The 17,353-nt window shown below is 49.6% G+C and overlaps 1 protein-coding gene across 2 annotated transcripts in view; it reads right to left on the bottom strand.

The window, feature by feature from the left end:
• The window catches only part of ST8SIA2 (ST8 alpha-N-acetyl-neuraminide alpha-2,8-sialyltransferase 2), a 72,364-nt gene that overhangs the window by 4,748 nt on the left and 50,263 nt on the right, over positions 1 to 17,353 (bottom strand). For both annotated transcript variants that reach the window (XM_027521267.1, XM_027521268.1), the window contains one exon: positions 15,089 to 15,382. In XM_027521267.1, coding sequence (XP_027377068.1) covers positions 15,089 to 15,382 — 294 coding nt within the window. The remainder of the gene's footprint in view (positions 1 to 15,088; positions 15,383 to 17,353) is intronic.

Here is a 17,353-nt window from a genome sequence, read left to right on the forward strand (position 1 = left end):
AGGTCCTTTCACAGAGGACTGACAGCCACCATTTAAATTAATATTTTAATTGGAGGATAATTACGATATTGTGGTGGTTTTTGCCATATATCAACATGAATCAGCCACAGGTATGCATGTGTTCCTCCCATTCTGACACCCCTCCTTCTCCCTCCCCATCCCATCCTTCTGGGTTTGGGTGCCCTGCTTTATGCATCCAACTTGCACAGGTCCTCTGTTTTACATATGGTAATATACGTGTTTCAGTGAGATTCTCTCAAACCATTCCACCCTCTCCTCCCACAGAGTCCAAAAGTCTGCTCTTTATATCTGTGTCTTCTTTGCCGCCATGTATGTAGGATTGTTAGTACTATCTTTCTAAATGCCACATATATATGTGCTAATATATAGTATTTGTCTTTCTCTTTCTGATTTACTTCACTCTGTATAATAGGCTCTAGGTTCATCCATCTCATTAGAACTAACTCAAATGTGTTCCTTTTTATAGCTGAGTAACATTCCATTGTGTATATGTGCCACAACTTCCTTATCCATCCATCTGCTGATGGACATCTAGGTTCCTTCCATGCCCTAGCTAATGTAAATAGTGACAGCCATCATTTATCAAGTACTGGAACTGCCCTTAGGCTCTGTGCTTTCATATATGTGATTGGATGTAAAGAACACAAGCCTGTGAATACATGCAGATGCAGACACGAGGTTCAGAGATGGAAGTGGCTTGCCCAAGGTCACCGAGGTAGAAAGGAAAGGACCTTGCCTCGAGCTCAGTGCATAGCAGTGTGTGTGTGCTCAGTCGTGTCCGACTCTTTGCGAGCCCATGGACTGTAGCCTGCCAGGCTCCTCTGTCTGTGGGATTTTCCCTGCAAGAATCCTGGAGAGGGCTGCCATTTCCTGCTCCAGGGGATCTTCCTGATCCAGGGACTGAACCCCAGTGTCTTGTGTCTCCTTTATTGGCAGCCAGATTCTTTACCACTGAGCCACCAGGGAAGCCCAGGCCTGTTGAAATCTAAAGCAGGGGCTGGCAAACCTTTTCTATAAAGGGCCAGGTGGCGCCACACTCCTGGCCTCTGCTGTCATAGCATTAAAAGCAGCCACAGACAACACACACAGGTATGGCCGATCTTGGTGCTCTGGCCAGCTCTGATAAGGGGCCGCCTCTTGCGTGATCCCACTGCCTAGTGCCATGCCTGGGTTTGGCAGGGGTTGACGTCCTTGCCTCCTAAGCATCATCAGATTTCCTTCCCATCCCTGCCCACCAGCCCCACGACCCTCTGATGTGAGCTGCCCATCTCTGAGCACATGTGGCTTCCCTGGAGGGCTGGAGGCCGGGGGAAGGCAGCAGCAAATAGTGGCCTGCCCTATGCGGCTGGGTCCCACAGAGGAGTCTGCCAGGAGTGTAAGAGGAGACACGGGCTGGGTGGGGAAGAGTGCTTGCTGTTGTCTAGTCTCTAAGTCGTGCCCGACTCTTTGCAATTCCATGGACTGTAGCCCACCGGGCTCCTTTGTCCATGGGATTTTTCAGGCAAGAATACTGGGGTGGGTTGCCATTTCCTTCTCCAGGGGATCCTCCTGACCCAGGGATCGAACCCACGTCTCCTGTATGGGGAAGAGTGGAGCCTTAGGCTAAGGGCTTCCTGTGAGTGAGGCACTGAGCTTCCTCCATACATAGAGGGCCTCAGTTTACGTGCACAAGAAAACAGAAAGGAAGAAACCACCTCCATTGCACCGACTAAGCGACAGAGATTGAAAGGGGGTTTCAGTGACAGTTCTGTCAACAGCCACCTGTGTGTCCTTGAGCAAGTCGCTTCTCCCTGCTGAACCCACTTTTCATGTTTATACAATGACGGGGCACAGACCGAGGGACCACCAAGACAGCCTCCAGGGGCTTCCCAGGTGGCTCAGTGGTAAAGAACCCACCTGCCAGTGCAGGAGACGCAGGTTCTATCCCTGGGCTGGGAAGACCCCCTGGAGAAGGAAATGGCAACCCACTCCAGTGTTCTTGCCTGGAGAATCCCATGGACAGAGGAGCCTGGCGGGCTACAGTCCATGGGGTCACAAAGAGTCAGACACGACTGAGCGACTAACAACAACAAAGACAGCCTCCAAGTTCCATATAATCCAGAGGTGGGAAAACGGCCACTCTGGTTGTCCTCACTTTTGTTTCCCATCATGGTTTTTCTCCTGCTTGGATTTAGAATGAGAGTGTGGTCCAACCTCTTTCTCTCTAGTAAAACCTTCCACTTACCCTATGCTGAGCCCCTTTATTTTTTTGATTTAAAAATATTTTTTGGCCACATCACATGGCATGCCGGATCTTCCTTGATCAGGTATCAAACCCGTGCCCCCTGCACTGGAAGTGTGGAGTCTTAATTATTGGACGGTCAGGGATGTCCTGAAGCCCTGTAAGTGTAATGTGTGTGCTCAATGACACTGAGCTGAGCTTGGGGGGACCCTGTGGGGTGAAGGCAGGGCGAGTGCAAGGAGAAGAATCCACAAGAGAGCAGCTGGTCCCTGCTAAGTGCTTATCTACGTCGGCTTAACCACCTCTAGCAACAGCAGCTCATCCCCTCCTGAGCTAGTCCATTGCACTTTCAGCTTTAACTCAACGCTTCTCACCCTACGCTGCCCACTGGAATCGCCTGCAGCTTTAAGAGGACCGAGGCCTGGTTCCCACCATCCAGGTGCAGCCTGGACACTGAGATTTTTAAAACCTCCCCCAGTAAATTCAACTGTACAGCCAAGGCTAAGAAGCCCTGCTCTAACTGGCAGGCAGTTCTGCCACAAGAACCTAAGAAGGAGACTTGTTTAGAGAAAAGAGAGGGGTAAAAGTAAGCATGAGGCGTAGTCACAGAGCTTTAAAGACAACTGGGCCTGGGGACCTCATCCAGCTTAGCAACCTGGCAAGGGGATATAACTGAACGAGCTGGGACACGTATGGAGGGAAAACTGACACTGGCCTCTGTATTGCTAAGGCAACAGGGAGCAGCATGGTCTGTAGCATCTAATAGGGTGCCCGGTTTTACGGCTGTCCTGTGTGCTGGTGTCAAATTTTCTAATTTTTTCAAAGCTAACCGAAATCTGGATTTTCAAGCAATTTCTCCAAATTTTTAAATGTTGGCAACTAATTTAAAACATTTAAAAAAAAAAAATCACATGCGTCCCTCTTGAGTGAGTTAATAGACCACATCTGTGAGTAATCCACGGGTCTCCTGGATCGAACTCGTTTCCGTCTCTCAATTTACAGAGGAAAAAATGAGAATCCAGGGTGACCTGCCCGAGAAGAGGCAAACTTCTCACGCAGCTGGTCACATAGAGCTCGGATAAATGCGGCTTCCCGCCTCCTGTGTCCCGGGCTGTTTGCGCTCCATGGTGATTCTGCGGGGGAGGGTGTCGGGGCTGAAATGAGCTAGCTGCAGCCGCTGTTGATGGTATCCAGAGACACACGAACCACAGGCTGTGTCCCCACATGGGAGCATCTCACAGATTGCTCACTTTCTGAGATATTCAAGCCTAACAACAGCCACATGCCATATTCGGGATTTGTGGTTTGTTTATTTTCTGATCGCAAGGCTTTAGCAGGGTAAGACCTTTAGAAATTCCTTTTTTTTTTTCCCTGGCCATTGATGCTTTGCCCAGAGAGGGGCTGGGAACAATGAAATCAGTGGGGAAATGTCCAAGTAGCTCCTAGGTGGGTCTGAGGTTACCCAGACCTGTGCTGTGCCCTCCTCATAGATACGCCTGTCCCCTACATGTCCTCTGGGTGAACCCTCCCTGCCGCCCCCAAACTTAAGCTCATGAATCACATCTTCCTGGAAACGCTCCCTTTGTTCCCCTCTCTTCTCTGCTCAAACTGAGTTCGTCATTCCCCTGTTATTACCATGAGTTTTATTTCCATGTTTCCTATTGTGCTTCTCAACCCGGGCTGATCCTTCATGATTGTCTGGGTTGGACTCCCACTACACTGTGATCTCCCCACGCCTTACCCTCCTTTGTGGGTGATCAGAGGCCCTTGGCTCGGTGTGTGCTGCAGCCAAGGCACCGTGGCAGAGACAGCATCACTCGACCAGTTCTCCGTGGGCTCGCCTAAGTCTCTCAGCATCCCTTGTCAAAGAGCTGGGGTCACGTGACCAGTTCTGGCCAATGGGCTGCAGCTGGAAATGCCCCCTGCTGGACTCAAGGTTCCTCCAGTGCTTTTTTTTCCTGCCTTGGATAACCTCAATGACTCCTGGAAAGATGTCAGCCTAAGATAGAAGAATCCTAGGTCCTTGAATCGCTGGTTGGAAGAGAGCCCCCACCAACCCACATCACACTTTGTGAGGATGGGAAACTTCCGTTGTGCGAAATCACAAGGGCTCCGGGGATTGTTATTGTAGCATAAACTAGAATTGATTATCCTGGTTTCCACGGTGCTCGGCAAGTGCTGGACTTAAATGGAATTGCAAAAGGGGAAGTGGTAGTAAAGGAGGCGGGTGGCTAGCAGTGCACGAAGCTTTGTGAGTCTGACCGGCTGGGACAGGAAGAGAAATGCCCAGCCTCTCAAATCTGCTGCACAGGATCGCTCAGCGAAAGGTATTAGGAGCAAAAGAGGCTCCACAGTGAACTGAGCTCAGCGGCAGGAGGGACCCTCTCATTTCCGATTCTGCCTCTCTGGGTAAACGAGAACTCCCGAGCGAGGTCTGACAGGGACATGGGGCCACCGTCTAACGAGCAGCTTGTTCTAGAAGCTGGTGGAGTTATGCAGGAACAAATCACTCTCCATTTCCTTTATCTCTCCTTAGCCACCCTGGCCAATTTAGAGACAGTGTGCATGGCCGACTTGTAGACGATTTCTTTTCCTTAGGATAACAGCTGGGTGTTGAAACACAAACTAATTAATTTTGCCTTCCCAAATGAGGTTAGCTGGGTGTATCTGGGATGCTGCATTGACAATGCACCTTTAAATATACCAGTCTGGAGGTTTTAATTAGAAGGCAAAGTAATCTCCAAGAAGGCAGTAATTATTTTTCAAAGCGGTTACCCCAATTGCCAAGACGATTAAGCACCATGTTTTACGAGCGTGGACGGCAATAAATGAGGAGGGCCAAAAATCATCGCCAAAGCGCCTTTTTTGTCTGTCTCCCTGGGTTCCTGTGCTGAGTACATGGCAAGCACGGTGGTTGCCACTTTCAGAAAAAGTGGCCAAGAGGGCTTTCTCTAAGCTGAAGGCACTTTATGGGATATGGCGCATATCATCCCTAAGGAACAGCAGTGTGTCACAGGTGGTCGCTGAGGGACTCTTGGTGATGCTTTGCACAGATCAGCAGCAAAGCCAGGAGCAGGGCTCTCAGACAGCCTGGTCTCTCATCGTCTACATCGGCAGCCAGCGGTGGTCCAGGGACCCCACAGCTCATCACTGTCCTTTCTTTGGGAGTGCATGAGAGCTCTGGCATCTTGGGGGGATCTCAGGATGTGGCTTTCCAGGTTTGTGGAAGTGGAGATTGGAGATTTGTTTCAGAGGCTGGGGTAAACCTGCAGAGCTGGGCAAACCCTGGGGATTCTTGAGGCCAATGCCTGGTCCCCAGGCCTCCATGCTTACCCAAGTTGGTGCTCTCAGTGAGCCAGGCTAGCCTCAAGTCTGACCATGCCACCAGTAGAGCCCCCATGACTCCTGGGGTCCACAGGAGGACATCCAACACCCTCAGCCCGACTGGTGAAGTCCTTGAGATCTGGGCTTGAAATCCCTCCCACCATCTGGCATGCACAGCCACACTATTACCAGGGACTTCCGGCTTCTTCCAGGACACCACTACCTCCTACTTCTCCTGGCTGGCAACTCCTTCTGACAGTCTCAGCTTCAATGCCACTTCCTGCAGGAAGCCTTCCAGGACCTGCCTGGATGCTTCTGTGTCCTGTGTGCTGTTCTTTTCCTATCCTAGCACCGACCATGCTATAATGACTTGTTTACTTGTCTTTCTCCTCCCCTACCATTTAAATTTCTATGACAAGTGGGTTGACTTTCTGCTTCCATATTACCCCAGATCCAAGTATAGCTCATCTACAAAGTGGGTGCTTCACAATCTTTATTTAATGAAGCAATGAGTGAAGATGAGCAAGTAGAGGCTAGTGTTTGCCTTTGGGGGAACTGGCAGGAGAGGTGAAGGAGTCCAGCCTTACCCCAAACCCTTCTAGGCAGACACTGGATCCTCACGTGTGAAAGGTAGGCTTACAGCATCCTAGACAGTATGTTGCCCAAAGAAAGGAGGACAAACAAGATGCTGGTTACTTAAGGGGTTCTTCCTGCTACATACGGGTCGGGGAGCTCCCTGCTCAGGGAGTCAAAAGACAGTCACTCTCGCACAGATATTGCATCTGTCCTAGGGGCCATGCAAGGACCTGGCAAAACCGTTTCCTGGGGGTTTAAACCTTCTGGCTAGGGCTTTCCTGGTGGCTCAGTGGTAAAGAATCAGCCTGCCAATGCAGGAGATACAGGCTTGATTACTGTTTCGGGAAGATCTCACATGCCTTGGATCTCACAACTATACCCGTGTGCCACAACTACTGAGCCTGTGCTCTAGAGCCCCGTGAGCCGTGACTACTGAGCCCATATGCTGCAACTAGTGAAGCCCGTGCACCCTGGAGCCCGTGCTCCGCCACGGTGCGATGAGAAGCCCGAGCACCACAACTTGGGCGTAGCCCCACCCGCTGCAACTACAGAAAAGCCCATGCAGCAACAAAGACCCAGCACAACAAAAAACAAAACAAAACAAAACAAGAAACACCTTCAGGCTAGATTCTAGAATCTAAACTGCTGCTGCTGCTACTGCTAAGTCACTTCAGTCCTGTCTGACTCTGTGCGACCCCATAGATGGCAGCCTACCAGGCTCCCCTGTCCCTGGGCTTCTCCAGGCAAGAACACTGAAGTGGGTTGCCATTTCCTTCTGCAATGCCTGAAAGTGAAAAGTGAAAGTGAAGTTGCTCAGTCATGTCCGACCCTCGGCGACCCCATGGACTGCAGCCCACCAAGCTCCTCTGTCCATGGAATTTTCCAGGCAAGAGTACTGGAGTAGGGTGCCATCGCCTTCTCCAAGAATCTAAACTGATGCCACGCCAAACAGAAAATATATATTTATATATTTAACCTCATTCATAATGGAAGGAATCCAATTTCACACAACAATCAGATGTCATTTTTTCATCAGATTGGCAGAGATAGCAGGTATTAATAATATGTCATGTTGGCGAGGTTAAGGGAAAACAGGTATTTTCAATAATCATATGTGGGAGTGTAAATTGGTACCTACCTCTAGGTTGGGCAATTTGGCAATCTCCAGGAAAACTAACAATGTGTGTCTCAAAAACCATCTCTTTGTAGCAACGGCACATCTAAAAAGCAAGCCTACATACATATGTGTGTAGATGTCAGACTCGGATGATCTCTGTAATAATGATTATACCAGCAGAAGATTGGAAAAGACTGTGATGCCCACTGATGCCTTCTGCTTACAGAAATTATGGTCCAGATATGGTGGACTGTTAGGCAGCTGTGAAGGAGAATGAAGTGGTGCATGTCGATATGGAATAATTTTCAGAATTTAGCAAATGCAGTACTTAAAACATGCTCCCGAAGGTGTGCAAGTGGATATCTCTGGAAGGTTACACATAGAAAAACCAGTTTAACAGGCTGTCTCTGTGGAGAAGGGCTCATTTTTCACTTGAAATCCTTCTGTACTATTTGACTTTTTCTTTGGACTATGTACACTGCTATTAAAAAAAAAATGGAGATAATCCATTAAAAATGACCAAATACCATCTGTGATTTAACGCTCCAGTCCTTCTTCCCTTTCTTTAGGTGACACCACCATGAGCTTCCCTGGTGGCTCAGCTCGTAAAGAAACTGCCTGTAATGCAGGAGACCCAGGTTTGATTGCTGGGTTGGGAAGATCCACAGAAGGAAATGGCAGCTCATTCCAGTATTCTTGCCTGGGGAAATCCCATGGACAGAGAAGCCTGGCCGGCTACAGTCCAGACAGGGGTGGTAAGAGCTGGATACGACTTAGCAACTAAACCTCCACCATGGAACACACTTTCACATTCCATATCCGTGTTCGCTGGAGGAGACTGGGCAAACCACTACCACGTGCCTTGTGGCCAAAGAAAGCAAAACATAAAACAGAAACAGTATTGTAACAAATTCAGTACTTTTAAAAATGGTCCACATCAAAAAAAAAAAATCTTTAAAAAAATCTATAAAAAACCCCAAAACTCATTATGTTGAAGTCATATCTCCCAGTACTTCAGAATGTGACCTTTGGAGATAAAAGTCTTTACAGAGATAACCAAGTTAGAGTGAGGTTATGAGACTGAGTTCTAATCTAATCCAACTGATGTCCTTAAAGCTGGAGACAGACACACAGGGAGGATGATGAGGATGGCCATCTATAAGCCACAGAAAGACACGTGGAGCAGATTCTTCCCCCAAAGCCCCCAGAAGAATTTCTAGCTTCCAAACTGTAGGGCAACACATTTCTGTTCTTTAGGTCACCTGCCCTGTGGTGCTGTTATAGGACCCCTTGCAAACTAACACACTTGCTGTATAATATGGATTTCCCTTTCCACTGCCCAGGAAGGGGCATGCCTTGGACACTGGACATCTCCAAGAATATGGAATTCATCCGTTCCTAAGAGGCAACCATCATTTCAGATGATCGTATTTGATGGAATGTTCTTCCCAGTGTCCATAGGAAACTGGACTCACTCTAGATCAGGAGTCCCCAACCTCCAGGTCACGGACTGGTACCTCCTGTCAGATCAGTGGCAGCCTTAGATTAAAGTGCACAATTAATGTAATGTTCTAGAATAAAACCATCCCCTACACTGGCCCATGAAAAAAGTTGTTTTCCATGAAATTGGTCCCTGGTGCCAAAAAGGTTGGGCTTCCCAGGTGGTGCTATTGGTAAATAACCAGCCTGCCAATGCAGGTAGACATAAGATACGTGGGTTTGATCCCTGGGTTGGGAAGATCTCCTGGAGGAGGGCATAACGACCTACTCCAGTATTCTTGCCTGGAGAGTCCCATGGACAGAGGAACCTGGCGGGCTACAGTCCATAAGGTCACACAGAGTCGGATCCGACTGAAGTGACTTAGCACGCATGCACACCAAAAAAGGTTGGGGACTGCTGCTATAGATTCTTTCCCAGAACTCATTCCACACCTGCAGCCTCACAGCCCAAATCAGTGACTCTTTCAAGGCAGCAGCCTTCATTTAATGATTTTTGTGTTTCCCCAGCACAGCCCTGGAAGCCTCAAGGTGTCTGTAAATATTTGCTGAATGAAGAAAGACTGCTGCCATGCTCTTTGGAGACTTCTTTTTCCAAATCCTTTCAACTTTTGAATTTCTTTGCCTCTGTGGCCCCTCTCCAGCCTGGTACCCAAAACTGAATGGGATTCTCCGAGTGGGATTTGACCAAGGTGTAACTGAACTCCCTGACTCTCAAAGATGTAATCCGTCCATCCATCGCTAAGGATGTGTACTGTTAAGATCACGTTATCCCTTTGAGCGACCACACCTCTGCTGATGGTTGGTACTGCTGATCCCTCTGTACCCATACAATCGTTTGGAACCTAAGTAGAGAGTCTTGAATTCATTCATTCATATGAAATGTCTTCCTCTTGGATTGGCTCATTGTTTCAGCCTGACAAGGGCTTCCCTCATGCTTAGATGGTAAAGAATTCTCCTGAGATGTGGGAGACCCAAGTTCGATCCCTGGGTTGGGAAGATCCCCTGGAGAAGGGAATGGCTACCCACTCCAGTGTTCTTGCCTGGAGATTTTCACCGACAGAGGAGCCTGGCTGGCTATAGTCCATGGGGTTGCAAAGAGTCGGACATGACTGAGTGACTAACACTTTCACTTCAGCCTGACAAGAGAAATTTGGATTCAACGCTGAGGACCCAAATATTGGGAATTCCCCCAAAGTCACACCACCTGTGAATTTGCTAATCAGACAACTGACGGCTTCATGTGCATCTGTGCTGCTGTTTAGTTGCTGGGTCTTGTCTGACTCTTTGCAACTCCATGGACTGTAGCCCGCCAGGCTCCTCTGTCCATGGAATTCTTCAGGCAAGAATACCAGAGTGGGTGGGTTTCCATGCCCTCCTCTAGGGGATCTTCCTGACCCAGGGATTGAACCTGCATCTCCTATGTCTCCCACATTGGCAGGGGGATTCTTTACCACTGAACCACCTGGGAAGCCCCTGCCTTCATGTAAGTCACAGGTAAAAAAAATGGGGACAGTTGGCAGGACAGGAGGCTGGTAGTCAATCAATCAGTGACCCTGGGGCATCAGTGGTCAACAGACAGAGATCAGTCTTTCTGTCAAGGACACGGGAACAGGGTGGTGGTGGGAGGAGCAGAGAGCTTGGAAACCTCTGTTGTGGATTCTGATTCCCCTCCTGCCCATCTGAGTGAGCTCGGGTGATTCTCTCTTAGCTTTCCTGAGCCTGTTTCCTTATGAGTAAAATGGGTCTGGAAATAGACTCTATCTCATACGTTTGTTCCGAGGCGTGCTGACCTTCCTGTTTGTTCTGCCTGGTGGGGAAGCTGCCCTGTGTTTGGGACAGTGGTGCTGTGCACATGGAGTCTTGATACGCTGCTCCCCACTGTGGTTTGCTAAGACCACCTGTGCAGTGCAGCAGCTCCCAGCCCCCTGAACTCATAGTGCGCCCCAATACAGAAGTGGGTGGGTGTGAATTTCTGCTGCATCTGGGACACTGCATTAAAGTGAGCCACCGTGGTTCAGGGGAGGGTTGTGACTCTCACTGGCTGGGTGACTTCATAGAAGTCACAAAACTTGTCTGGGCATCGGGTTCCTCATTTGTAGAACAGAGGCACAGGGTGTCTCAGAGTCAATTCCCACTCGACAGTCCCATCAGCAAGCACAGGGATGCCAATTTCCTCACACTTGTTATTTTTCACTGCTTTGATAACAGCCATCCTAGTGGGTGCGAAGTGGCAATGCGTTATGGTTTTGGATATTCCCCTAGAGATTAGTGATGTTGAGCACCTTTTCATGTGCTTATTGGTCCCCTGTATATCTTCTTTGGAGAAATGTCTATTGAAATCTTTGGCCGTTGTTGAAGTGGGTTGTTTGGTTTTTTTGTTGCTGAGTTATTGGAGTTCTCTATATATTCTGGATGTTAATCCCTTGGTAGATACATGATTTGCAAATATTTTCTCCTGTTCTATGGTTTGTTTTTTAACTCTCTTGATGTGCTCTTTTTTGGGCACACACAGAGTTTTAATTTTGACAAAGTCCATTTTTTTCTATTGTGTTGTTGTTGTTGCCTGTTCTTTTCAAGTCATAGTTAGGAAACCATTGCCAAACCCAAGATTATAGAGATTTGCATATTTTTTCTGTGATAGTGAATTTCTTCTAAATGAACGGTACACTTTAAAATGGTTAAAATGGGATACTCTCAAAAAAAAAAAAATAACAAATGTTGGTAAGGATGTGGAGAAACTGGAACTCTTGTACGCTGCTGGTGGACTGTAAAGTGGTGTGCCACTGTGGAAAACTACGGAGGGTCCTAAAAAAGTGAAAAATAGAACCACCGTATAATCCAAGAATTCCATTTCTGAGTGTATATCCAAGAGAACAGAAAGTAGGTTCTCAAAGAGATATTTGCACACCCATCTTCATAGCAACACTATTGCCCAGAGTCAAGAGGTAAAAACAATCTAAATGTCCATTGATGGATGAAAGGACAAAGCATGACGTCTATACACAATAGAATGCTATCCAGCCTGCAGAACTGAGGGAGTTCCGACACACATGGGTGGACCCTGAGGACATTACATTAAACGCAGCAGGCCAGTCACAGAGAAGAAGACGCTGTACTACTTTACTTATATGAAGTGTCTTTTAGGGGAACTAATGGGCTCCCCTGGTGGCTCAGACGGTAAAGAATCTGCCTGCAATGCAGGAGACCCGGGTTCGATCCCGGGGTCGGGAAGATCCCCTAGAGAAGGAAGTGGCTACCCACTCCAATATTCTTGCCTGGAGAAATCCATGGACAGAGGAGCCTGGTGGATACAGTTCACGGGGTCACAAAGAGTCAGACACAACCGAGCAACTTACACATATGAGGTATCGAAAGTAGCCACACTTATAGACACTGAAGTAGAATGGTGGTTACCAGAGCTTGGATTTATGAGGAAAAGGGGACTTGTGTTTAATGCGTACAGAATTTTGGATTTGAAAGATTAAACACTTCTGGAGATCTGTTTCACAACAATATGAATATGCTGGACACTACTGAACTGTACAGATAAAAGTGGTTAAAATGGTAAATTTTATGTGGTGCATATTTTAGCACAATAAGTAGTGTTTATCTGGTCCCACTTCATAAACAGGGGTGAGACTGGATTAAAAACCTCATAAACAGATTTTTAATAAGGAAATGAGATTATTCTGCAAACTACAGCCCATCTTGGAACTTTGAAATGAAGAGCTCCTGACAGGTGAATTTGACTTGGTCCATTGTTCTTTAGGAACCTTTATCAAATGGAGCCTAAATGTACTTTCCTTTCTGTGGTTTCACCCTCTGATCCTGATTCTACCTCTTGAGCCTACAGAACAAGTCTGCTCCCTGGGCCAGTGGTTGGAGGCAGCTGCCGGGATGGCAGCAGCCATGGCTGCCTGCCTGCCTGTCTTCCCTGTGTTGGCACAGGACACCCTGTCTAGTGCTGATGACGGGACCTTCTGTCATAGCTACTGCTCCCCAGTGGATACAGAGAGAAAGCGGGGCTTGCGGGACAAGCCACCTGGTCCAGCTTGTTACACAACTAAGGGAGTAACCGAGCTGGACGTGAACCCAGGTGTCCCTACCTCCCAAAGCCACGTTTCTGATGCTAGGCCAGATCACCTCTTAGCCAGCTTCCCCCTCAGCCTTCTTCTCTATGGCCCCTTGGTTCCCCCTCAGCCTTCTTCTCTATGACCCCTTGGTCTTTTCTGAGGTTTCTTTGTTCTGCGCCCCTTATCAGCCCATTCTTCTTGCAGAAAACACCAGATAAGCTCCCATCAAGACAGAGGCAAGCCCTTCCTCTCAATACAGACACTGTTCATCTTCCCAATGATCCCTACTGGACACAAACCCTCCAAGGCCCAGTGTCCCCAAAGAGGGTGGGGTTCCTTGGCAGAAATCAGTCCCAAGCCCCTGGAGCCCTCATCCCCCACCTCCTCCGCTTGCTAAAAGGAGAAGGCCTCCCCATTTATCTCTCCTGGTGTATTTCCTCCTGGGAGTTCCTGCAAAGGAAGACGTGGCAATCTCAGGATTAACAGCCTGTTTGTTTAAAGGGTTTATTACTGGCTCTTAATGCTATTTTGACAGGTGAAAGTGAGTCAATTATAGCTGGAAATAGCTCTGGCTGCATCGTTTCTTCCAGGTGGTTGCCCACTCCCCAGCCAAGGGACTTTTTCTCTCTTTACCAAAAGGCAGTTCATCTCCTTCCCTTATATCCTCTGACCTCCAAATCACATAAAGACCTCTTTACAGGAAGAAATGACGTTCAAGGCATGGAGACTGAACCGGTGAGTTGGGGTTGCTGTGACAGCCCCGCTCTGGGAGGGGATGAGCTGAGCTGAAAGTTGCTCAGTCGTGTCTGGCCCATTGTGACCTCATGGACTGTTGCCTGCTAGGCTCCTTTGTCCATGGAATTCTCCAGGGAAGAATACTGGAGTGGGTTGCCATTCCCTTCTCCAGGGGATCTTCCTGACCTAGAGATTGAACCTGGGCCTCCTGCATTGCACGATGATTCTTCACTGTCTGAGCCACCAGGGCAGCTGCCTGTAGGGCGGTGAAGTGGGAGCTAAACGGAGGCTTGACAGGTCAGCCTCCAGGATGAGGGATGTAGCCTAGTGAGCCCTGGTCCATACAAGTATCACCCAGCTGCATCAGCCACGAGTGTCTCTCACTGCATGTTTTCCTGGGTCTTTCTTGGGGGCAATGTGTTTCTGCACTGATACATACTCTAATGAGACCAGTGTGGGTCACAGGCTTGGGTGCCTCGAGGGGTCACCTTTATGAGAATAGCACGAGTCCTTTCTGGGCGGCTCAGAGGGCTTCCCAGGTCACACCAAGTTAGGCTGAGGCCCAAGTGAAGATCATTCCAGTGTCCCTCGGAAACTGTCCTACGACACCAAGGCAAGACTGGGAACTGCCAGGTGACTGGATGAGTCATTAGGTGCAGGACCAAGATGGGGGTCAGGACTGTGGTGGGTACATTTGTAACAGACATCTCATACTTAACATGTCTGAGAAAGACCTCTGCTTCTCAACATGCCAAAACACACACAAACTTCCCCCAAATTCTCCCATCGCAGAAAATGACACCACTGACCAAGCATCTGCTCTACCTCTAATCTTGACAGTCGCCTTGGGTTTTTCTCTTTCTCTCACCCCTTGAGGTCCTTAAACAGAACCCACTGGCAAGTCCTGCTGCATCGACTCCAAATGGCTCCCCCGGCGGCTCAGAGAGCAAAGACTCTGCCTGCAATGCAGGAGACCCAGGCTCTATCCCTGGGTCGGGAAGATCCCCTGGAGAAGGGCATGGCAACCCACTCCAGTATTCTTGCCTAGGAAATCCCATGGGCAGAGGAGCCTGGCAGGCTACAGTCTGTGGCTTTCACAAAAGAGTTGGACATGACTGAGCCACTAACACTTAGATACTACTCCAAATGTTCTCGCAAATCTGGCCACACTGTGGCACATTCACGTTCACCATCCCAGTCTAAACTACTGTAAGTCCCACCCTGGACTCCTACAAGAGCTTCCCAACAAATATTCCTACTTCTGTTCCTTCCCCTTTACGGTTCCTTCTCCGCTCAACAGCTGTCGGAGGATCATTCTCCACGCGGCTCTCTGGGCAAGCAATACCTTTCGGTCAACACCGGCATGCCACATGCTGCCCATCTGCCGACCCACTTCTCCAGGACACGAGGCTCAGAGAGGCCAGGCGACTTGCAGAATTAGACAACCAGTGAGTGGGGGCTGCAGACGCAGCTGGGAAAGGAGTACGCCCCCCCGCCCCTCCCGCACCCCGGGCCGCTCACCCGCGGACGGCGTGCAGCAGGCGCAGAGAAGGGTAGGCGGTACGCACGTTGACATGGTGCTTCAAGATGAGCTCGTTGACCCACTCGACCCGCTGCTTGCCGCCCCTGGCCATGAAGGCGGGAATCCACAGGATGCTGCCGTTGAGGCTGTGCAGCCGCTGCAGCAGCTTCTCCCGCCACGTGGCATTGACCAAGTCTTCGAAGGCCCGCTGGACGACAGAGGGGTTCATGGTCACCAGGTCAGTCTTAAGCCCCACATCCCGGGCATACTCCTGCACCGGCGCCAGGTTGCACCTGCCGGAGAAAAAGGCAGCAATGTATGATCCTTCAGGGAAAGCTGAGGCACCACTGCGTATCCTTAACTGTATCCATCCTTTACTCTCTTTGCTTCCTCCTCATCCCCAAACAAAGACCCAGGGCATCTTCCTGCACTTTCTGGTCCCTCTGGCATCCCTGTTCCTTCTTCTCCTGCTATGTATATTTATCGGGTCCTTAGCATATTCGTGGAGAAGGCAATGTCACCCCACTCCAGTACTCTTGCCTGGAAAATCCCATGGACAGAAGAGCCTTGTGGGCTGCAGTCTGTGGGGTCGCGAAGAGTCAGACACAACTGAGAGATTTCACTTTCACTTTTCACTTTCATGCATTGGAGAAGGGAATGGCAACCCACTCCAGTGTTCTTGCCTGGAAAATCCCAGGGACGGGGGAGCCTGGTGGCCTGCCGTCTATGGGGTCACACAGAGTCGGACACGACTGAAGTGACTTAGCAGCAGCAGTAGCAGCATATTCGTGGGCTTCCCACGTGGCTCAGCAGTGGAAGAGTCCTCCTGCCAATGCAGGAGACGCAGGAGATGCGAGTTTGATCCCTGGTTCGGGATCAAACATTTCCTCCCTGGAGGAGGAAATGGCAACCCACTCCAGTATTCTTGCCTGGTAGGCCACAGTCCATGGGGTCACAAAGAATCAGACATGACTGAGCACTCTCTCTCTCTAGCACATTCATAGAAACTTGCTGGGCCCAGGAGTGGTAAGGTGCCTGCCTTCTGGTGCTCAGGATCTTGGAGAAGAGCCCTCAGCCCACATGGTGACCATGTTACAGCCAAGTGTGACCAGGTCACATCAGGTGACAGCGCGTGGACTCCAAAGACACACTCCTGGGTTCAGAATTCAGCTCTGATACTTTCTACCTGGGCTCCCCAGGTGGTGCTAGTGGTAAAGAACCTTCCTGCCAATGCAGGAGACACAAGAGATGCAGGTTCAGTCCCCGGGTCGGGAAGATCCCCTGCAGGAGGAAACGACAACCCACTCCAGTATTTTTGCCTGGAGAATCCATTGGATGGAGGAGCCGGGCGGGCTATGATCCACAAAGTCACCCAGAGTCAGATACGACTGAAGCGACTGAATATGTTCTACCTGTGTGACTCCAGGTAACCTGCTCAGCCTCTCTGTGCGTTCTGAGAGCTCCCCCGCTGGCTAAGGAACAGCCACAACAGCTTCTGTGATGGAGGTCACAGCAGGGCCCCCTCCCAGGGATGGAAGCAGTCCCCAGACACCCGCGGTACTTAGAAAGCTGCTGGATCACAGGGAGAGCTCAGTACATGTTCAGTTACCAGCATCCTCCCAGGGAGGAGGCGCTTCAGGTGGTCTTCCGGAGGGGGTAACCATGGCGGGAAGTCTAGGAGGATGGAAGAGCAGAAGGCTGTTTGTGGATGAGGCTCCTCAGGAGAGTGTTTCTCCAGCTTGCAAGAGCTGGAGAATCACCTCAGGCACTGGTTAAAAATACAGACTCCCCAGGTCCCTCACCTGGAGATCTGGATTCAGCAGGCGAGTTGAGGAATTGATAGCTATTTTTACAAGCTTTTCAGCTGAGTCTTGTAACCGGGCAGCTTAGAAAACATCACACTGCGGCAGTTTAGCCCCAGTGAATGTATTCCCGGAGCATAGAGGTGTGGACCCGTGCTGGTACGTAGGGGAAGGCTGGTGATCTGGTCTGAGAGGGGCATATTGTGCAGTGGGGATGAGGCTGGAGAGGCAAGCAGGGTGAGATGGCAAAGGGCCTGTGTGTCAGGGGTGCTGGCATCTGGCATCAAATGGGGGTGTGTACACAGCTGGGCCATCTGCCTTTTGTCCCTAAAGATCTCACAAGTCTGCCCCACAGACACGCAGATCTGCAAGAGCCAAGGAGTCAAGGTCAAAGGACAGCCACATGTTACTCCAAGTGGCTCCCTCTTTTCTAAGTGTGTGTAGACCTCTGTGGATGTGGGT

This window comes from Bos indicus x Bos taurus, chromosome 21 (assembly GCF_003369695.1).
Source record: "Bos indicus x Bos taurus breed Angus x Brahman F1 hybrid chromosome 21, Bos_hybrid_MaternalHap_v2.0, whole genome shotgun sequence".
NCBI lineage: Eukaryota > Metazoa > Chordata > Mammalia > Artiodactyla > Bovidae > Bos > Bos indicus x Bos taurus.